A 23,876-nucleotide genomic window follows, 5' to 3' on the forward strand; every position below is an offset into this window, starting at 1 on the left:
GTGCTGTAGCCTTTCCAGGCTTTTCCAAACGATCTGTTTGATCCTCAGGTAGGTAACGTTTCTTTTCCTGTGGGTTTTTTCTCCTTTGTTTGTGGTGGAGGGTGTTGTAAGGGTCAGTCTAATTGTTCTGAATTTTTCTTTGCTTAGGCCTTGCCTTCAGGTGTGCTGTAGCCTTTCCAGGCTTTTCCAAATGATCTGTTTGATCCTGAGGTAGGTAACGTTTCTTTTCCTGTGGGTTTTTTCTCCTTTGTTTGTGGTGGAGGTGTTGTAAGGGTCAGTCTAATTGTTCTGAATTTTTCTTTGCTTAGGCCTTGCCTTCAGGTGTGCCTTCAGGCCTTGCCTTCCAGGCTTTTCCAAACGATCCGTTTGATCCTGAGGTAGGTAAGGGTTTATTTCTTCCCCCCCCCCAGGTTGTGGTGCATGTGTGTGTGCCAAAACTGCCACTTGCCTGTCCAGGGCAGTTTTGGCCAGGTGTGGGAAGGTGAGGCAGATGTACATCACTGACTGGTTTTTTTTTTCATTTAACGTAGCTACAGCGTTGGACATGGGTCCAAAGAAGACTGCTTCTGCCCAGGTTGGCAAGCCGACCAGGGAGAAGGTCACGCTTGAAATGAAGAAGGAGATCATTCGTAAATACGATGAGGGGAGACGCATTGCGGACCTCGCCCGGGAGTACGGGCGCAATGCATCGACCATCGGCACCATCGTGGCCAAGCGTGACAAGATCCTTTCAATGGATGCCGCCAAGGGTGTCACAAGGATCGCCAGGAACCGTCCAGCTGTCCTGGAGGAGGTGGAGAAGCTCCTGGTGATCTGGATGGAGGAGAAGCAGCGTGGAGGGGACACGGTCACTGAGGCTGTGATCTGTGAAAAGGCCAGGTCCTTGTACGCCGACCTCATGGCAGAGCAGCCCGGAACATCAGCTGAGCCTGAGGAGTTCAAGGCCAGCAGAGGCTGGTTTGAACGATTCAAGGCAAGATCTGGCATCCACAGTGTGGTTAGACACGGAGAGGCAGCGAGCTCAGACACCACTGCTGCAGAGGACTTTGCTGTGGAGTTCCTCGAGGTCGTAACCACAGAGGGCTACCTTCCAGAGAAGGTTTTCAACTGTGATGAGACCGGCCTGTTCTGGAAGCGGATGTCCAAAAGTACCTTCCTCACCCAAGAGGAGAGCAAGCTGCTTGGCCACAAGCCGATGAAGGACCGCCTGACCCTCCTCTTCTGTGCCAACGCCAGCGGGGACCCGAAGATCAAGCCGTTGCTTGTCTACCACTCTGAAAATCCACGTGCTTTTAAGAAGCACAAGGTAGACAAAGCACAGCTGAAGGTGATGTGGCGTTCAAACTCCAAGGCTTGGGTGACACGGGTACTCTTTGTGGACTGGGTCAATCACACTTTTGGCCCAGCTGTGAAGCGGTACCTGTTGGACCGTGACCTGCCTCTGAAGGCCCTGCTCCTAATGGACAACGCTCCTGCCCATCCTCCAGGCCTTGAGGATGACTTGTTGGAGGAGTTCTCCTTCATCCGGATCATGTTTCTCCCTCCAAACACCACCCCACTACTCCAGCCCATGGATCAGCAGGTGATCGCAAACTTCAAGAAGCGCTACACCATGGAGCTGTTCCGGCGCTGTTTTGAGGTGACTGATACCACCAGCCTCACCCTCCGTGACTTCTGGCGTGATGAGTTTGACATCGTCATCTGCCTGAAGATGATCGCCAGGGCCTGGGACAGTATCACCCAGCGGAACCTGAACTCTGCGTGGCGCCCGCTCTGGCCAGGCTGTGTGGCTCCTGGTCCTTCAGCACCTGCACCTGAGTCCACAGTGATGCAGGACATTGTGGACTTAGGGAGGGACATGGGCCTCGATGTCACTGAGGACAACATTGCAGAGCTGGTTGAGGGTCATGACCAGGAGCTGACCACACAGGAGCTGGTGGATCTTCAGGCGGAGGCGAGGGAGGAGCACGAGGAAGAAGAGCAAGAGCATGCAGAGCTGTCGACCAGGGACCTTAAGAAGTTTTTGACCAGCTGGAATTATGTGCAGACTATAGCACAGCGGTATCACGAGGACACGGATCTGGCACAGAACTTATCGAATTCCTATGACGAAAGGATCGTGTCCCCTTTCCGAGGAATTCTGAAAAGGCGGCAAAGGCAGCTGGCAATGGACAGGTTCCTCACAAAGAGACCAATGCAGGAGGAGGAACCTGCTCCTTCCACCAGTGCTGCTGAGTTTGCTTCAACGTGGAGCATTTCTTCTTCCTCCCCCTCATCAACCCCCTAAAAGAGTGCTGCATTGATTTGGGGTGGTTAGGGTGGTTTAGATGATTCCACCTCAATTGTTGATGTTAAAGTTGAAATGTTTACTGTAGTTTTTTGCTTCTTCACTGCAAGAAGGTTTTCTGTAGTGTACTGATGCACTTTCAAAAAAGTTTGTTGTGAAATGTTATGCTTCTTCACTGCAAGAAGGGTTCTGTACTGATGCACTTTCAAAAAAGTTTGTTGTGAAATGTTATGCTTCTTCACTGCAAGAAGAGTTTCTCTGCTGAAAGAGTTATGCAGATGTTCAATCACCTCGATTTCTGAGTCTAAAAAGTTGTCTTATGCTATAAAGTTTATGATGTTTAATGTGCACTTAATAAACCCTTTGTTATCCTGATTTGACTTTGTTCTGAGTCTTTTTTTAATTTGTTATAAGTTCTAAATGCTTGGGGTGGTCAGTGCAGGTTGTAAAACCTGTGCAGACTTAAACTTGGCTTGGTTGTGACTCTTAGTTAATTTTGGTTGAATTTTTCCCTCCCCCATAGAAATCCATGGAGCCCAAATTTTGACAGCTCCATTGTTTCCTATTGGGGAGAAAAAAAATCACCATAAATTAACGAAAAGTCACATCTAAGCCAAATTACATTTGCACCCGTTTTAGAAGGTGCAGAAACTATTCCAAGCATTTAAACCCATTTTTGCCCCTTGTATGACACATTTAAAATTGCAAAAATTGACTTCGCAAAGCCCTTGAAATGTATTGAGTCAGCTTCAATACATTCCAATGGAGGATACATTGTTTCGCTTAGCGATGTTTCCTATGGGTTTTTTCGCGTAACGATGGCAATCCGTTCCAATTGGAACAGATTAACCGGTTTCCAATGTATTCCTATGGGAAATGGTGTTTCGCATAGTGATGGTTTCACATAGCGATGTTTTTTTTTGAACGAATTAACATCGCTATGCGAGGCACCACTGTACCTTCTTTTATTTGGGTAAGCTGAGGTTTCCAAAAAGATAAATGTATTTTAAAAGGGAGGAACAAAACCCCCACTAAAATAGTCCCATCAGGATTAAGTGTAAACTAGAAAAGAAAAACACAAGGAGAAACAATGTAACATTGTCCTAGAAAATGGATGACTGGAACTTTGAACAGGCCCGCTTCTCTTAGTAGGTAAGAATATATTGTGACATCTAGTCACATTTATACATATTGCTGTTATTCTAGGAAGAAAATACATATATCTGTGGATAGTAACAAAAACAAAAAATATACATCTTTATTCAGGGTGTAAAACTTTTCAGACAATACTGTAATTCAGTAACCTCAGAATGCATTGTTTATTTGACAGATAGCTGGGGACACTGTACACATTTTATGTTTAGCCTTGCATTATCTAATACTTCGATAACGTTAAAAATGCTCTTACAAATTTTACTATTGTTCCTTTTCCAAACAATTGTGAATCACATTAAAATCTATAAATTTTAAAAAGATCCATTTCTAACTAATTCAATACCAAATATGTTGAGAAATGATATGTTGTGCCCCATGAAATATATACTGTGCAGATCCTAGAGCATGGAATGTACTTCTGAAATTTTTTTATTTCTATATTTTTATTTAAAATATTATCTTGCATATCTCCTTTAAAAGGACTCAAGCCCTTTTTAATCTGTTTCCACTCTGATTCAAGAAAGTAAAAACACATCTCTTTTTATTGGGATATAATATTTACCTGCACTATTGTGTTGTTTTAAATCTGTATCTATTGATAATCTTTTTTAAATGTATCTGTGTAATTTTAATAGTTTTAATGGTAGGGTGGGTTATTTGAATTTATTATTTTTAAACTAAATGTTATTTTATCTGTTTTTATTCCGTTAAAAGTCTGTAAGCCTCCTTTAACAATATATTTTAGTGGAAAGGCTGGGCGTAAATGTAAAGAATGAATGACAGAAATATGCTGAAAATTACACAAAGCATTTTTAAAAAAGAATTGACTTTGACCACTGCAGTTACCATGAATTAAATCTCAACAGATTTTTAAAAAATATATCTTTAAAATAATCAGCTGAAGAAATTTGAATAAGATGACCCAATAACTTTCGACTATGTGCAAAATTCAAACATCAGAAAGATGCTACCTCAATCCTTACATTTACACTACACGTCTACGTATGTCTATTTAGAAGTTTCATTAAATTCGACAGACCATTATCCTAGGTAAATATATGACAGCAGCCTTTATCATCAGAAATCTGAACTCTCTTGACAGAAAGGCAGTTGAAATGTAACATATACATGTTGTATACAGTCAGGTCACAACTGATTTACACGAACCCTAATAGGACTTTCGAGATAAGTAAGATATTTAAGGAGTGGTTTTAAATAGCTTCCCCCCACCCGAAGTGAGTTTCCATGGTTAAACTAGATTTCCTGAATCCTAGTCCATCAGCCTATCCACGGGATACAGCCATCACCTTTTACCAAGACTAAAACAGTAATTATAGTTAGTGAGTAGTCCATCTAGCCCCTTCATGGATTGCTGCCTTGTCGTGGAGAAGCGGCTTGAGTAATTCAGAGAAACTATTGACTATGTCATGCAAGGACACCCAAGACGGACAGCTCATAGTGCAGAGTTCTAACTAAACGTGATCCACCTGGAGCAGGAACTGGCAAGCCACTCCAGTATCTTTGCCAAGAAAACTCCATGGACAGAAACAAAAGGCTAAAAGATATGATGCAGGAAGATGAGACCCTCAGGTCGGAAGGCGTCCAACGTGTTACTGAGGAAGAGCAGAGGACAAATACAAGTACAGTAGCTCTAAAGCTAATTAAGTGGTTGGGCCAAAGCCAAAAAGATGCTCAGCTGTGGACGCGTACCCCATGCCCAGGGTGGAGGATTTGCTAGACCGCCTAGGGGGCGCGATTTATCTAAGTTCTATTGATCTGACCAAAGTTTACTGGCAGATCCCGTGAAATCCCAAGACCGCGAGAAAACAGCTTTCTGCACCCCAAAGGGCCTCTATCAATTTGTGAAAATGCCGTTTGGGTTACACGGGGCAGCAGCAACATTTCAGCCCCTTATGGATAGGATATTAGCACCCCTACAAGATTGTGCAGCTCCATACATTGATGACATCATAGTTTACAGTCAGATGTGGGAAGACCACCTGTACCACTTGAGAAAGGTGTTGGGGGAATTAAAACAAGCTGGACTCACCATGAACCCAAAAGAAGTATAGAATTGGCTTACCTAAGGTGGAGTACTTAGGATTTAAGGTAGGGCAAAGAGAGGTACAACCCCAGCAAGAGAAAGTTACTAAGATTTCACAATGGTATAGGCCCAGAACAAAAAGAGAAGTGCAACAATTCTTGGGGTTGGTAGGTTATTACAGAAAATTCATTCTGCAATTTGCAACCATAGCAGCTCCCTTAACTGACCTAACCAAAAAACCGGCCAGCCTACAGGTTGAATGGGGTGAACGGCAGGAAGAGGAGTATAATACCTTGAAAGCTATTATTTGCGAGTTACCGGTTAGGTTCACCCCCGACTTTAATTTCCCCTTCACGTTGTTTACTGATGCCTTTGACAGGGGTCTGGGAGCTGTATTGTTGCAGGTTCGCGAGAGAGTAGAATACCTCGTATTGCACCTCAGCAGAAAACTCACCCCTAGGGAATGAAAGTATGCGATAATTGAAAAAGAGGCTCTAGCATTAAATGGGCAACCCACAGTCTGAGATATTATCTTCAAGAGGCTCCGTTTACCCTGGTGACAGATCATGCCCCTTTGCAATGGTTGTTAAGAATAAAAGAGACTAATCCCCGACTTATTCGCTGGTATCTGGCTCTGCAGCCTTTTGTTTTCACGGTCCAATATAGGAAAGGTGCTGAGCATGCTACTGTTGACTATTTTTCTCGGCAGGGACCGTGGGCATGAAGCGAGGAAGAGAGCACGACACTCTCAGATGGGGGGTATGTGGTAAAAGAGACAAGAGCGCAGAGGCTCTAGTCAGAGTGCTGTCTCTCCCTAAATTGGCCAAAGGAATACAGACCACTCCGCCTCCAACCCCGCCCCGGATGATACACCAGATCATAGATACCTGGGAACTGGTATTGAATCTACGAGGGTTAAATGTATCTACCCAGACAGAGCAAGATTTGGCGAGAAAAGACGAGCAGGGGCGGTCCGTGATCGAGGCGGGAATGAGGGATATAAATGTGGGCTGGGACAACATACCAGGCAGTTGGGAACTGATCTGGGTGGAGGACCCCTGGACGGGGAAATGGGAACAGGTCAAGGTTCCCAGGGAGGCTGACTATTGTCGCTGGTAAGGGCTTCCCCAACGTCCATCATACTGGGGGGAGTCAGAAGCCCGAGAGTGGAGGAGGCGATTGAGAGAAGAATGGGAAGCTGTAGCAAGAGAAGCAGAGGAATGTCGGGCATGGCGTGCCAAGGAGGTGTGGAGAAGATACCTCCAGGACCCTGGGGAACCTTTGAAGAAGAGGGATCCCCACTTTGGGGAATCGAGGGGGAAGATGAGACCTTGCTGTTACTGAATGATGAAAAAGCGGAAGGTGAAATCACAAAGTATGACCCACTTGTTCCTAGACCAAGGGAAGTTAAGTCTTTGAACCCTTTTGAAACAGAATTATGGGTGAGCTTGCGAGACCCATTGGTCCCACAAGAGAAGTTAGCTAAGAATGCAGTTAAAGAGTTGTTGCCTTTGCCAAAAGAAATAAATAAGACTTCAGACTCTGATTTAAAAACGACTCCTGGTTTATTGAACAAGTCCGGGGAGACCGACAACGAACCCTAACAGGACGTCACCAGACGGGAAATACCTAAATCAGATTGATTACGTTCTCTGCAGCCAAAGATGGAGAAGCTCTTTATAGTCAGCAAAAACAAGACCTGGAGCTGATTGAGGCTCTGATCATCAGCTTCTCATAGCAAAATTCAAGCTTAGACTGAAGAGAGTAGGAAAAACCACTGGGCCACTCAGGTATACTCTAAACCAAATCCCTTATGAATACACAGTGAAAGTAAAGAACAGATTTAAGGAACTAGATTTGGTGTACAGAGTGCCTGAAGAACTTTGGACAGAGGCTCGTAACATTGTCCAGGAGGCAGCAACAAAAACCATCCCAAAGAAAAGGAAATGCAAGAAAACAAAGTGGCTGTCCAACGAGGCCTTACAAATAGCAGAGAAGAGAAGGGAAACAAAATGCAAGGGAGATAGGGAAAGTTACAGAAAACTGAACGCAGACTTCCAAAGAATAGCAAGGAGAAACAAGAGGGACTTCTTAAATGAACAGTGCAAAGAAATAGAGGAAAAGAATAGAAAGAGTAAAACCAGAGATCTGTTCAAGAAAATTGGAGCTATTAAAGGAATATTTTGTACAAAGGTGGACATGATAAAGGACAAAAATAGGAGGGACCTAACAGAAGTAGAAGACATCAAGAAGAGATGGCAAAAATACACAGAGGAATTATACCAGAAAGATCTGGATGACCTGGACAACCCAGATAGCATGGTTGCTGACCTTGAGCCAGATATCTTGGAGAGTGAAGTCAAATGGGCCTTAGGAAGCATGGCTAACAAGGCCAGTGGAAGTGATGGCATTCCAGTCGAACTATTTAAAATCTTAAAAGATGACTCTGTTAAGATGCTACACTCAATATGCCAGCAAGTTTGGAAAACTCAGCAGTGGCCAGAGGATTGGAAAAGATCAGTCTACATCCCAATCCCAAAGAAAGGCAGTGCCAAAGAATGCTCCAACTACCGTACAATTGCACTCATTTCACATGCTAGCAAGGTTATGCTCAAAATCCTACAAGGTAGGCTTCAGCAGTATGTGGACCGAGAACTCCCAGAAGTACAAGCTGGGTTTCAACGGGGCAGATGAACTAGAGACCAAATTGCTAATATGTGCTGGATTATGGAGAAAGCCAGAGAGTTCCAGAAAAACTTTCTGCTTCATTGACTACGCAAAAGCCTTTGACTGTGTGGACCATAGCAAACTATGGCAAGTCCTTAAAGAAATGGGAGTGCCTGACCACCTTATCTATCTCCTGAAAAATCTATATGCGGGTCAGGAAGCAACAGTTAGAACTGGCTATGGAACAACTGATTGGTTCAAAATTGGGAAAGGAGTACGACAAGGCTGTGTATCCCTGCTTATTTAACTTAGATGCAGAATACATCATGCGAAAGGCTGGACTGGAGGAATCCCAAGCTGGAATAAAGATTGCCGGAAGAAATATCAACAACCTCAGATATGCAGATGATATTCCTCTGATGGCAGAAAGTGAGATGGAATTAAGGAACCTTGTAATGAGGGTGAAAGAGGAGAGTGCAAAAAACGTTCTGAAGCTCAACATCAAAAAAACTAAGTTCATGGCCATTGGTCCCATCACCTCATGGCAAATAGAAAGGGAAGTTATGGAGACAGTGAAAGATTTTACCTTCTTGGGCTCCATAATCACTGCAGATGGTGACAGCAGCCCCGAAATTAAAAGACACTTGCTTCTTGGGAGGAAAACGATGACAAACCTAGACAGCATCTTAAAAAGCAGAGACATCACCTTGCCAACAAAGGTCAGCATAGTCAAAGCTATGGTTTTTCCAGTAGCCATGTATGGAAGTGAGAGCTGGACCATAAAGGCGGCTGACCGCTGAAGAATTGATGCTTTTGAATTCTGGTGCTGGAGGAGACTCTGGAGAGTCCCCTGAACTGCAAGAACAAACCTATCCATTCTGAAGGAAATGAACCCTGAGTGCTCACTGGAAGGACAGATCCTGCAGCTGAGGCTCCAGTACTTTGGCCGTCTCATGAGAACAGAAGACTCTCTGGAAAAGATCCTGATGTTGGGAAAGTGTGAAGGCAAGAGGAGAAGGAGACAACAGAGGACAAGATGGTTTGACAGTGTAATTGAAGCTACCAACATGAATTTGACCCAACTCCAAGAGGCAGTGGAAGACAGGAGGGCCTGGCGTGCTCTGGTCCACGGGGTCACGAAGAGTCGGACACGACTTAACAACTAACCAACAACAACAGTCCATCTAAACAAGAACAATGTGTGCCTGTTCGCGAGGCAAATTGCACAACTTTGATGTGGCTTCACTCTTTTCCAGTAGCACCTAGTCAAGGAGTTGCAATTAGCTGAAACAAATTACACAAATAAATTATGGCTAGCAGTGGGTTTCTGGCCACTAGTGAATAGCATGAAATGGTATAGAATGGGGCGGGAAAAGTGATGTCCTCCAGATGTTGAAATACAGCATTCTTCAGCACTTTTTACTAAGCTAGCTAGGGCTTATGTGAACTGCAATGTAACAAAATTTGAAGGGTTCCACTTTTCACACTCCTGTTATGGGCATATATTCAAAGGGCCAGAATCATGCTTTCTGCAGAGCAGTGAGGATGGTTCTTCCCCATTAACTATGGCTTGTAAAATAAGTTGGCATTGTGCTTTTTATAGATGATCCTAAGAGTATAAGCATTTGCAAGAAGAAACTAAAATGTTTAATGTAGCCAGCGCACCAGCTAACAAATCCCTTCCATAAAATAGAATTCTGTTTGGTGACTGAATTCTATTGCAACACTAGCTGCACATTTTATTAGTGAAAGTAGCCAATTCTTACCTCCTGTTCCAAGAACTTTCAGGAGTTCAAAGTTCTCAATGCCCACCTTTTCTACATGGCCTGTCAAATTTGCTAGAAAAACAAAACATATTTTTGCAGATTGACCTCAAGTTAATTGATGTTTCAGTGCATAATTCACTTCATTTGAAAATATTAATTAAAGAAAAAATACAGCTATAACTTTGATTGCATTTTAAACCATTTTTTAGATTATACAAATTCATATTTCCAAGTACTTCACAAGTTAAACAGGTACAATAAGGCAACTGACACAAAACACTAAAAGACAGTGTAAACAACACATGTCTATGTGCCAACATTCCTGCATCTGTGAGCCTTATTTAATATCACATATTGAAAACATTAGAGGAACCATACGAGATCAGACCAAAGGTCTAGTCCAGCATTCTGTTCCCACAGTCACCAAATACTGTAGATGTCTATGGGAATTCTTCTCCATTATCTACATTGATTAGCAATAATACATATTGCAATCCAACATCTGGCAGTCCCTTGGATTTCCAGATGTTCTTAGACTTCTGGGAGTTTTAGTCTAAGAACATCTGGGGATGTTCCACTACTCTAGTTTTGGGGATTGTGCATCAGCTCAGTGAAGAGATGCCTCCTTGGGTTGATCTTACCTTATCCACCCACCACCACCCACCCTCAGACTGGAAGCAGCAGCAAGAGCTCCTGTAGGCTGCTTGGTGGCCGGGCTTCTCCCTTCCCCACTTTTAACACAACAACAGCAGGGGCAAACAAATGATTAATGCAGACAGAGTCATTCACATAAGGGGGATCAATTTAAATGAGTTGATTCCACATCCATGCTAAAATAATGGACCTATGGCACAGGAACAACAAAATTTGCTGCCACTCTCAAAAAAAATATTCCATCAAATTAATCTGCCCTTACATATATAGTGTGTGTTCAGCCATATTTACAGCAACTCAAAACAAACAAAACCTGATTAAACAGGGCTTTCGCTAGCAATGTAGCCACTTTTAGGCTCCCTAACTTGCTCACATTTACTGTCTACTTTAAATTACTAATGATTTCAGCTATTATTAAGGCATTATACCTGTGTGCTAATATATTAATTCATACTTTCATTCTAGGTATTTTTCCATAGCCCTGCAGCAATCATGCAAGGTTAAAGGACACTGTAATCAAGAGATTAATGCAAATTATATTCAACATTATTTCCTAACACTTTTCAGATATCCCAGCAGTAATACTACATATAGTTGTAATTTGCATTTGTTGCTAGGCAACATCAACATGAATTGATCTTCTCTTTAATTTGGTCAAAGTGCCACATATAAAGCATCTTCACACAGTTCTTTCTTTACCAGACAAAGTAATTTGTGAACCATCCTCTCTTAATACACTAACCATTGCACAATTTCAGAAATAGTCTCCTTACATTAATAATTATTCCATGACTTTATTTCCTGCGCATTCACTATCACAGTTATGTCTTGGTGCAGAAATATATTATGAGCTATACAAAAGTTCCTTCAACAAGTTGAGAAAGTACTGTAACTGACTGTTACCCTATTCAGGTTGGCTAAGAATATGCCCAATGAAGCAAGGGCAGCTAGTGCCCACTGGTGTTAGTAGGGTTGATAAAGGGAATCTAATGGAAGGAAGAACTAGGAAGTTGTAGTAGAGCGAGCCAGATACATAATCAGTTCAAAGCAGAGGATTGAATCCCTTACCCATACTTGTACTGAGGATTCCAGTACAGAGGAAAGAAAGAGGAACTGAGGCAAACAGTGGTGACTAGAGATGGTTGTTTTGTATTTGTATTAGAAACGAAGTTCAGTATCACAGGTGGTACTGATTCATGGCCCCCACCCAAGCCCAGAACTGGCCAGCCTACTTACCTCTGCTTTTGGTTTTGCAGTTACACATGCAGAAAATACAACAAGATATTGGCAAGGGATAGCAGTGATCCATCTCCTGGATGGCTATCTGTTATAAATATTTTAGCTGAGAATTCTCTGCTCTATGAGGGGATTAGACTCCATGGCCCATGGGATCCCTGGGGTCCCTTGCATCTTTACAATTTTATGATACTAAAAAAGTGCAACTCACTTCGTCTGGATTGACCCAGTGACTGAAACCCAATAGCTGAACTTGCACCAGAGAAAGCTGATGATATCTATATTCCTTAGTGGAATCTGGAAATGTACATACTTTTAGAAATAATATGACTGAAATCCAGCACCAGAAGTGACAGCAATTAAGGCTAATTACACCATCAACTGTGGCATTTTAAAATTTTCTGATCTGCCACCCAACATAAAGGTCACAATGCTCCCTTGAGATCTCTTTCATCAACAGAAAACCATTGGGGGGCAAGGGAGGGGGGAGTTTTAATTTCAAAAAAAATCACTACTGCTGGTAATATCTTCCACTGACAGCAATTTTTAGAAATAAAAGATCTATCCCAGTTCCACAGTTTTATGCAGCATAAGCTCCAATTCTGGATTTCAGCCATAGTCTTGTTCAAAGTATGTACATTTCCAAATTCCACAGAGGAATAAAAACAATCAACAATTAAACAGAAGTTCATCAGTGCGTAATACTATTCCTTACAATTCAACAGAGACAATATATGTATTTATTTCTGAATACATCAAGTTCTCACATGTTATTTTCACATATGAAATAGTTATTGTAAAACATACAGTACACCAAGTGAAAAACTGAAGATTTTATTCTGAAGACAGAATAAAGAATCACCACATCTGAGAAAGCACTACAAGGGAAAGATCTGAAATTCATTTGACTTTCATGATAAAACAATGTTGGTATCCTAATCAATCATAAAAATTACAGAAATGATTGCTGAAAATGCTCCTTGGAAAATAAATCAGACTCCCAAATCTGCAGGATCCATATACATTCATTTAACTTTTATAAATGAAAAACAAAAAAAAATGTTTTAAGGATCTCTTCTCTGATCTTAAGACACTATTTGAGTTAGCACAGCTACTGCTAACCTTCACACTGGAACATCTCCATGAATGTTGGTCAGAACCCCACAGGTGTTCATGTAAGGTCTATGTGACCTGGCACAACTAACTGCAGGTATATGAGATGCTGAGGCATATCTCAGTCACATTTCTAGTCACATATCCAACTCTCTTAACTAAGATGCAACTGGGCAACTTAACAATTAGCTATGAAAGCTATACAACCCTTACTGCAAAGAATTCCAGCCACCATTTATTTCTTCATTCCTAAAACAGGACCTGCATAGTAGCTGTGTTGCTGGGTTGAAGGGTTTCAGCTTTGGGATGACTTAGATATTCCTTTGCCACCTCTTCTGCACCCTTTTTTTGGCTTAGCTAGCACAACAGTTGTCTCAGTAAGTCCTGCTACCTGATATCTGAGATCAGCCCCAACAAAAGTAATTTTTCTGGCACAAGGGTATTTATGCCAACACAGGAGGTTTCTATCAATTCCAAGTTCACTATAACTAATGAGTCTTTGAGTTAGGATTGCACTGTAATTCATTCCCACAAATTACTTGAAATGAAGACTTCAGTCACAGGCATATTCTTTGTATGTCATTACAGTATATATCTTATCCTGATTCCTATAGCCAAGTACAGTCACTCCCTGCTTTAATACAACTGCCATGCTTAAAGGGAAATGACTATTTCCTCACCTTCTCAATCATTACTTTCTACAGATGGAAGACAACAGTTTTTCGGGAAGATGTTCCTGCTTGCAGACCTATCACTTTCCAGATGTAGAAACAAAGACTGAGGAGAGTATTCACTCTCATCTAAGTATGGTGATGTTATCCTGAGAGAGAATGACTGAGGAGAGTTTATTACAGACTAGCAAGCATTGTGGAAACTAATTCAAGACATCCCATAATGGTGGAAAACATAACTCAGCCCAGAGTAATCTATGAAAGCAGATGTTACGATAACTTCAGTGATGTACTATTAAAGGTACTGTTACCTAAAATTTGAAGTAGCACAGGGTCTGAATATTGTGAATTATCTTTACACTACAGTCAGCCAGAGACTATAAACATCCTAATTCATTTTGTTTTGATAGTGTGCACATGGCTTTGATCTCAGTACTTTTTTGTACCAAAAATGCTGATTGGTTAAACTGAAAAGTTGCCCTTAAGATATAGATTTAATATGCTGTACTCTCTGGTAAGGAGGTGCCATTGATGAAGTGCTTATGTAAAACTACTCAGCATTCAAGCCTCTATTATTTTTTAAAAAGTCTTTTCTGTGTCTGACAGAATATTTTATCTTTCTATGGGAATGGATGTTAGTTATTATAACTCTTAACTAGGTATTTTACTATTATGTTTCATTAAAGACAAGGCAAGAAATCAACCTATGTTTCCAAAATATGGTAGAACCCTCTGCATACTTATGCTCACAGGAGAAACATCTACTTTTTTAGAAGCTGGGACTTCTTCAAATTACTGAAACAACATATGTACATGAAATCTGTTCAAAAGCATTCTTACCCCTGTGACAGGTGAAACAGATTTTAAAATCAGAATTTCATTTACTTCACATGCAGTTAGAATTGATAAAAGTAAATGATTATTAAAAATTAAATTGATTTAAATCACAATTTATATTAAATCATTTTATTTAAATTGTCAACATATCAGATTTTTAAAATTAATATTGTGATTTAAAATCAAATCCATGCTGCATGCAATATCACTTGTATACAACATACTGCAATGCACTTGCTAGGTTTTTAATAGCTTAACACAGATGATGAAAACGTTCTATGGCTGACCAGGTTTATAAAGGCTTGTGACATCTTGACTCATATCTGTGTTTTCTGTAACATATCTGTACAGAATTCTTCATCAAAGGTTTTTTATATATTAACATTGTTTGGAAAATGACAAATTAAGAATTAGAAAATCTGTATTTTCTCTCCCCCTGCTCCGCATCTGGCATACATAAACTAAATTGGTAGGAGTATTACCATTTCACAGTAGCTGGCTAAATGTGACTTAAGTATAGGAATATAGGAGTTCAATTTCTCAATGTGCCTCCTGCAGAGCAAGCCAGTATAGCCTTGGGCATGCTGCACAGTCCAGGATGCCCCAAGAAGAAGGGAAAACCACTTCTGAATACTCTCTACCTAAAAAACCTTGAAAAGGGGAGGCATGAGTCAGAATTGACTTGATGGCATGCAATTATTATTAATAAATAATTCAATATTGCCCATTAATTAAAAATGAAATATCACTCTGCAACTCTTACCCATATCAGATGTCAAAAATCAACTTTACATCACTCTGTAACACAAGTAACACCAGTCTAAGTTTCCGTATATCATCAGTGTAATATTCAGACCAAGATACAGTACTGAATGCACTCAAATATCCTCAACCTACATTTTTCTTCACTAATGTACTTTGTTTTAAAAAAAACTCATTCACCACATAGCCATACCTATTTGGGGGTACAATGCATTTAACTATAAAAAACTTCATCCTACACAATATAGGATTTCACACATATATCTTGGAGTCCTGTTTTTTGCAAGGTAGTCATGTCATGTGCTTTCAATGAGTGCTTTGCTTGGCATAGATCAATGGCACTACTCCCATCATAACAAGCTACACTTACAGGCTATCACAAACGTAAAACAATCCAAGCCAAAATACTTTAGGTAAAAACCAGACATGAGCTTACTCAGCAGAATTTTTCTCCTTTTATTCTTTACCACAACAAAATTTGTTCTGACTGGAAACCTCCAGGGCATTTGAAGGCTGTAGAAGGAGAAGAATGCTCTTCGGCTGCTACTACATGGTCAAATGTAGTAGGAATTTACTCTGCTTATAAAATGGGTGAATTCAAAGTAATTTTTTACTGATCACATGATGCAAAGGCTGGTTTGAATAAGTCCAGCCCTTTTTGCTTCCAAAAGGGCTTTTTTCCTCTGCCACTGAGGAGCTTCTGCTTTTTCAAGCTGGAACAATTCAAACAAGCTTTTTCTTGCATGTTTAATTGTGATACATTCTTGTAAAGATGGGGAGGGTATGCTCCTGCAATCTTTCCTGTCCTCCAAGTTCTTAAAATGTTCTTACATATATGAGATCAGCATTCGATCACCCTATTATCTTACCGCTGGACCACTGTTATTATTGTTTCTTATGTTTCTGCCCCATAAAAGGATTAGTAGAGCCAGAAATCCTTCAGTATCATCTTAACCTTTTCCTTCCAAAAAATACCAGAAACATAACTTGGCAGTACCCAATCGGGTAAGATTTGTTCTATGACACACAATTTCAACCACAGTTCAAATGCAAGTACTCCAGCTTCCACCATTAACATCCTCAATTTGAACATTTTATCTTTGAATATCTCAATAGAACATTACAAACAATTTTAAATTAATGTATTCACGAAGGCTTTCACAGCCGGGATCTAATGGTTGTTGTGGGTTTTTCAGGCTCTTTGGCACTCCCAAGCCAACTACACCAGAGCACAGAGAGCTGTACTCTGAAGATGCCGGCCACAGAGGCTGGCAAAACATTAGGAAGAACAACCTTCAGAACACGGCCAAAGAGCCTGAAAAACCCACAACAACCAAATTTTAAATTACATGGAAACTTAAAACAACAATAATAAATGGTCTCATAAGTTAATGAAACAAAGTATAAAATATTAAGCTCCTTTTGCTAGGGTCTTGCTTTACTGTTTGTTATTCTGAAATATACTATGTTAAGTATAACATAAATATCTGCTTGGACATATGTAACCAGTGCAATCCAATCTCAAAGGTACACATATTTTAGTGGGTTTGGAATGGGCAGAATTTGTTTATGCTGGCATGCACCCCTTGGGAGGGCTGATCTTAGATCTGCTGGTACAACTGTTGTGCTGGCTGAGGTCAGCTGACAGATGAGCCAAAAAAAAAAGGGGGGGAGGCAGAGAAACAGAGATGAATTACATGAGATCTAAAACTCTCTCCACCCAGACTCTACTATAATAGCATAAAGTTAATTAAAGACAAGGTTGTTTTATTTAATTTCCAACACTGCTGGACTGGAAGGTGATTGGATTCAGCACAGCCTCAGCTGGCTTTATATCAGCGACCTCGGGCATCTCAGCTAGTTAGGACTGCACTCTAACTCTTGTTACAACTTTATGTCTCAATTTTAGGTCTTTAGAAAATGTAAATAATATTAATAACACAGGCTGATTTATCTTTTCAATATCCAAAATTAAATAATGCAAATCAGGCCAAAACAAATGCTGACTGCAGGTGAATAAAGGCTTTATCAACACATAATAAAAACACATGAAGTAATTCTGAGCTTCTCATGCAGTGGATAAATTTAATGCTTTCTAAGAATCATAAGATAGATTATGTTATTGTTGTTATATACTCTCAAGTCGCCTCCAACTTAGGATGACCCTATCAAAGAGTGATCTCCAAAATGACAGCCCTACTCAGGTCTTGTAATCTCAAGTATGTGCCTTCCTTTAAGAACGTCCGTTATATGTTTGGTCTTCGTCTTTTCCTGCTGCCTTCAACTTTTCCTTGCATTATTCTCTATTCCAGAAAATCCTGCCTTCTGATGATATTTCCAAAGGAGAACAGTTTCAGTTTTGTCACTTTTGCCTCCAGAGATAGTTTGGGTAAGATCTGTTCTGACCCACTTGTTCATCTTCCCTGCAGCCCAGGGTAATAGCAAAGCTCTCCTCCAGCATATTTCACATGAATCTTTTTTTTTCCTATCAGCCTTCTTTACTATCCAGCTGTAATACCTGTATACAGCAATCTGGAATACAGTACTTTGGATGATCTTATGTTTTTATGTTGTAAGCCGCCTAGAGTGGTCGAAACGACCAGATAGGCAGGGTATAAATAAAATAAATAAATAAAATAAATAAATCTTGGCATTGGGCTACAGTAGCACATTCTTAAACTTGATTATCTTTTCTAGTTCATTCATCGCTGCCCCTCTAATTCTCAGTTTTCTTCTGATTTCTTGGCTGTAATCTCCATTTGGATAGATGGTACAGTATACAAAAAAAATTTAAAATTCCGATTCTTTGTCAATGTTAAAGTTGTGTAGCTCTTCTGCAGTCACAATTTTTGCCTTCCTAATGTTCAACTGCAATTCTGCTTTGGCACTTTCTTCTTTTACTTTCAGCAAAAGCTATTTAAAGTCATTGCTGATTTCCGCCAGGCAGAAACAAAAGAAAAATAAAGACGACCAAAAAAATTGGCACCTTAAAGCTGAACTGCTGTATTTTAATGTGAGCTTTCATGGACGTCAACTTTCTCAGACCTAAAATCTAAATTATTCATGTTTTCTCCACCAATTTTAAATCCTCCTTCATCTTAATTTAGCCCAGATTTCCATATATGTTTTGCATAAAGACTGAATAGACTGAGAGATAAAATGCACCCTTGTCTGACACTTTGCCTATAGGAAACTATTCTGCCTCTCTATATTCTGTCGTAACCTTTCTTGTTCATAATATGGGTTACACATCAGGACAATGAAGTGGGAGGCACATTCATTTGTTTAAGAATAACCTATAGCTTCCCATGATTCACACAAAGGCTTTACTGTATTTATTTATTTATTTATTTAACTTATATGCTACCCACTCTACCCAAAGGTCTCTGGGCGGCTCACAACAATTAAAATACAATTAAAATACAACAAAAGATAAAATGATTAAAATACAATTAAAATACATACTCTAAAAATTGCCATCAGGACCCACAGTTGATGTTATTTCAATTAAAAGCCTTCTGGAACAGGAAGGTTTTGGCCTGGCGCCAAAATGTCATCAGCGTCAGTGCCAGACGAATCTCAGTTGGAGAGCATTCCATAGTCTGGGGGCAGCTGCTGAAAAGGCCCTTTGTCTACAAGCCGTCCCTCTTACTTCCTTCAGGGATGGCTCTTTCAAAAGGGCCCCCTGGCTAGATCTTAACTGCCAGGTAGGCTCATATGGAAGGAGCAGTCCTTCAGGTATCCAAGACCCAAGCCTAATCTAATCTATACCGCATAGACTGCTCTTCTAAAATTCTTTGGTGAGCTCCAGGAACCAGTAGATAGCCACAATATGATCTTTGCTTGCATTGGAAATTAGAGCAAATGTCCTAAATGTACTGCAATCCTTGGCATCTCCTTTATTAGGGACTGGAATGTATATTGAACATTTACTGTTTGTTGGCCACTGTTTTGTTTTCCATATTCGTTGTTGCATTCTTGTTTTAATTTTGACAGATGTTGGTCTCTATGGCTTGAAATAGTTCTACTGGTCTCCCATCTACCCTTGGTGATTTATTTCTTCCCTGTGCTTTCAAAGCACCTTCAGCTTCACTTTCTAGAACTGCATATTCTTCCTAATAGGACTCTTCTTCAAATGAATCTTTCATTCTTTTATCTCTTCCATATGGATCTTTAGCATAGTTTCCACCTGTTCTTTGTTTTCTACTGGTCAGATAGTGTGGTCCCCTGTTGATCATTCTGCATTCCTAACCTAGTCTTAAATTTCCCTTCAGCATTGGTAGTAAGAGCATAAACTTGAATGATTATGTTGGTGGATTTTTCCAGGAGTCTGGTGGATATTACTTGGTCATTATAGCCCCTAGTTGCCAGTGCTACATTTTGCCTATAGCTAACCTACTGAAAATTCATACAACTTCTCTGATTTTGCTATCAATACTATCTTCCCAACTCGCCATACTTCAAATAATACTTCTGGTGAAATAATGTCAATGGTTCTTTCAGATGTTCACAAATGTTGTGTAGCCTGTATAATTAAATTGTAAACTGCCCGGAGAGTGCTTGTAGCGCTATGGGGCGGTATATAAGTCCAATAAATAAATAAATAAATGATTTACAATATTCAGCTATAAAGAAATCTAGTGGAGGGTTTTTTTTTTAAAGAGACAGCGACTTTATAGCACTGTCACACTTCTGCAATGCCTAGTATCTGTAAGCATCAGTTCGCGTAACTGCAAAGTTTAGTGGATCCTTATTTGAAGCAAAAAAGCCATCACAAACAGTAAGACCATAAAGATAGAGGCCAAAACAATTAAGCAGTCTTTTAATATAATCATAATTGTCTTTAACAACAGTACAGTATATGGAATAAGCAACAAGAGGCTAAAAAACCAAATACTGTACAGCCTTTTAAACAAGATAAGAAAAAAATAGCAGAAAAATATCATGATCTGAGCCAGTTTCATCTGCATAAACATACTCTTTTTATGCGTGTCAGCTTCATAAAGGCAGTTAGTTACAAAGCTTCACAGGAGCCTCCAAGCAACCCTCTCCGATCTCAAGCAAAAAGTCACCAAGTCGCCACGCGATTCGTCTCTCCTTCCACTGACGGGTCTCTAGTGTTCATCTCGCCACCCCTCCCCAGATGCCAACATTTCCCCCTTATTCCCCTCCCTCTCACAGTCGATTCACCCCATCCCGGGGGAGGGGGGCTTTTCCTCTTTCTCTCCTCCCCGTCCCCCCTCCCACCGCCTTCTCTCCTGGGCCTCAGTCGTTTCTCCCCTCAGTCCGTCGACGCCAACGTCCTCACTGCGAGTGGCCTCGCGGCGCCCCCAGTCCGTCTGCCCCCCCCCCAAGAAAAAATCCCCTTCTGTGCTTTCCTCGGGTTTTTAAGGACCCGTCACCCTGTTCTCCCCCTTCGGCCGGATCCTTCCCTTTCCCACGCTTCGCCCTCGCTGACCCTGCAAGGGGGGCGCCCGCCGCCCCCCCCCGTTTAACCTCCTTGTCCCTTTTCCACAGCATTTCTCGCGCCCTTCCCGCTCGGGACTCAAACGCACCCCCCCCCCCGGTTTCCAGCCACGCCATCCTTCCTCCTCGTCCCCCCCCTTTTCCTCGCTCCTCCGGCGCCAACCCGCCCGACCTTACCGTTCTTCAGCTCGTGCTTGACGGTGAGAAGCGACGCGTCCCCTTCTTCCGCGGAGCACCCCGGGGGTCCCTCCATTTCCTCACAGACTAATTTTTCTTTTCCCCCCCCTCACTTATCTGCCCCAACCTCGCCCGGGACTGGGAGGTAGAGGGGGGGCTGAGTTTTGCTGCCACTGCCGCCGGCCCCCCCTCCACAAACAAGAATGACTTTATTTCTTAAGGAGCCTCTTCTATGGTTTGAAGAGTTCGCTTTGTAAAATATGCTTTTTTGAGGGGACCAAATTCTTTAAAATAAAATAAAAACAAGGCGCCTACATTGACAAGAGCGGGTTTAATAATCCCTCCCCCCTTGGAAACTCCGGCTTCTCTCATTTACCCGCCGTCCCCCATTCCGAACCGAGGGGGGGAGGCGGTGGGGGGAAAATGCTCCAAAGGGGGGGGGCAGGAAAGCCAAGCAAAACGTGCGGAGGGGAGGCTAGAAAAAAGCTCCTCTAAACATTCTATCTACTCTTCTTTCCCCCCCGCCCCGCCTCACCGAAGTAAATGAGGGGAAAAGAGGCAACCGAGCTCTCATTGGCCCGCGAGACTACACACCAGGCCTACGATTGGCCGGCGGCCGTTGCCTGTTCCACCCCTCCTTCTCTCTTCGCCAAAGGCGCGCTCTCCCATTGGTTTAGTTTCGGCACCAATGGCTCGCGCTATTTCTTCTCCTCCTTCCCCCCTCCCGACCCGTTTTGCTTGTCAGTCTCTGAGGCGCTTCTGCTTCTCCTCACCTTTCTTTCCCGGGCAATTTTTACCTTCTTCCCACTTGCGAGTAAATATTGTGCTCCCGCCCCCTCGGGTGAGCCGAGTCGAAGAGAAGAAGAGAGCCCGGTTGCTTAGACACCCAGGGGTGTGTGTGGAAAAAATGGACGGTGGGTGGCTTGAAGTCCTTGACACGGGCACCCACTGGACAGTCTGGGAGAGCGGTCGTTATAATTAAGGTCATTAAACCCCAAGTTGGTACGGTGCAGAGTGCCCATTGGGCTGATACAAACACACTTCTTGGGTTGTAGCGCGGAAAAGGTGAAGTAAATGCAGCCAAGGTGTGACTACTTTGAGGGGCCATTTCAAACATATCACTCTTTGGGATAACCAGAGAGGGCAGAATTTGGTATTAAGGGCACACGGATGAAATACTGTATACTACAGTATAGACATTTCTGCTCCTGGGGAAATCACAACTGACTTTCTTACCGTCGCCGCAGTGAAGCTTGATAGAGTAGGCTCCTTTCGAAATATATTCCCTGTTCTGTATTTAATACCCACTCTTTCGAGGGAACATAAAGAATACAGTACTGTATTGTATAGGAAAACGTGGAACCAGAAAATTTGGTAGGGTGATGTTGTCGAAGAGTGAGCTGCGAAGCGTTTCAGGATGTAATACCTGAGGGTCGCGGGGCTGCTAACCCCCCCACACACACATGTTGGATTTCACGTCTCACCAAAACTTACCAGTAAAAAAAAGCTAATCAAGGATGAGGAGTTTTACTGGGACAGCATCTGAAGGACTGGATCCCTGCTCAAGGAAGATGAATACAGGAGATATTGTGAGGATTTCTATAGAAAATGAAGTCAGAAACTTATTTCTGAAACATTTTTATTACATGGATTAGTAGAAGATTGTGGGGTGTATTAATTTTTGTGCATGGATATTGATGGAGTATATTTTATTTTTTTAACAAGGGAAAGTTCCTCTAATTGCTGTTATTAAACATGTACCTGATGTTGCTCTGCATGGAGCCTTATCTTGTCCTGAAGCCATCAAAGGAACTTTAGAAGTAATCTTTCAAAGAAATCTGCATTTCACTTTATCTTGTTGATTGAAAATTCAGATTTCTGCTGAATGTTGTGATGCAGTCACAGGCTGTTATTGTAGATGCTTTGCTGTATTCCATGTATGGCAAGTGGGCATGAGTAACTCCACCCCCTCTTGACTATAAGCATAAGACAACATCCTCCTTTTACTGTTTGTTGTCTGTAAAAGGAAGAATGTTTTATAATTGAGCAATAGATATTTCTGACTATAATTATTTTTTTCTGTGCTTCTGTATCCCCTAACAGTAAATAGCATTTTGAGCAACATAAACCTTCACAAAAAAACAACAGAAAACCTTGTGGCCCTTGAAAGACTACCAAATTTTATTTGGCCTATGCCTTTGTGGACTGCAGCCATCGTTAAAGTTGCAACAAGAGCTGTTTTTCCTGCTGCAACATGATGAAATGGTTTCCTTGCTAGCAACTTCTAAAAAATGTTTATCTTCTTCAAAGGAGGAAGCACTGATGTACCAATTCTTAATGGGGCTGCAGTGTTCAGCAGAGTCACTTGTAATTAGAGCTGTGGGGTTCCTCCCTGAAATTTGAGGGTGCTTCATGCTGCATCTCAACATCAAGCAGATGGGGACAGCAGCCACAAAATTAAAAGATGCCTGCTTCTTGGGAGGAAAAGCAAAGACAAACCTAGACAGCATCTTAAAAAGCAGAGACCTCACCTTGCCAACAAAGGTCCACATAGTCAAAGCCAGTGGTTCTTAACCTTTGTTACTGGGATGTTTTTGAACTGCAACTCCCAGAAACCCCAGCCAGCACAATTGGTGGTGAAGGCTTCTGGGAGTTGCAGTCCAAAACTCCTGAGTAACCCAAGGTTAAGAACCAGTGGTCAAAGCTATGGTTTTTCCAATAACAATGTATGTAAGTGGGAGCTGGACCATAAAGAAGGCTGACCACCGAAGAATTGATGCTTTTGAATTGTGGTGCTGGAAGAGACTCTGGAGAGCCCCCTGGGCTGTAAGGAGAACACAAACCTATCCATTCTGAAGGAAATCAACCCTGAGTGCTCACTGGAAGGACAGATCCTGAAGCTCAGGCTCCAATACTTTGGCCATCTCATGAGAAGAGACGACTCCCTGGAAAAGACCCTGATGTTGGGAAAGTGTGAAGACAAGAGGAGAAGGGAACGACAGAGGACCAGATAGATGGACAATGTCATCGAAGCTACCAAC

General features: G+C 41.7%; 1 protein-coding gene across 4 annotated transcripts in view; it reads right to left on the reverse strand.

The window, feature by feature from the left end:
* RPS6KA5 (ribosomal protein S6 kinase A5) overlaps positions 1 to 21,346 on the reverse strand; it is a 61,536-nt gene extending 40,190 nt beyond the window's left edge. For 2 of the 4 annotated variants that reach the window (XM_072986558.2, XM_072986560.2), the window contains exons 1-2: positions 20,836 to 21,346; positions 9,920 to 9,991 (exon numbers count right to left, since the gene is read on the reverse strand). In XM_072986558.2, coding sequence (XP_072842659.2) covers positions 9,920 to 9,991; positions 20,836 to 20,911 — 148 coding nt within the window. In that variant the 5' untranslated portion in view covers positions 20,912 to 21,346. The remainder of the gene's footprint in view (positions 1 to 9,919; positions 9,992 to 20,835) is intronic. The other 2 variants (XM_072986561.2, XM_072986559.2) reach the window with 1 other exon arrangement.
* Between the last annotated feature and the right edge of the window lie 2,530 nt (positions 21,347 to 23,876).

This window comes from Pogona vitticeps, chromosome 1, assembly GCF_051106095.1.
Source record: "Pogona vitticeps strain Pit_001003342236 chromosome 1, PviZW2.1, whole genome shotgun sequence".
Classification (NCBI taxonomy): domain Eukaryota; kingdom Metazoa; phylum Chordata; class Lepidosauria; order Squamata; family Agamidae; genus Pogona; species Pogona vitticeps.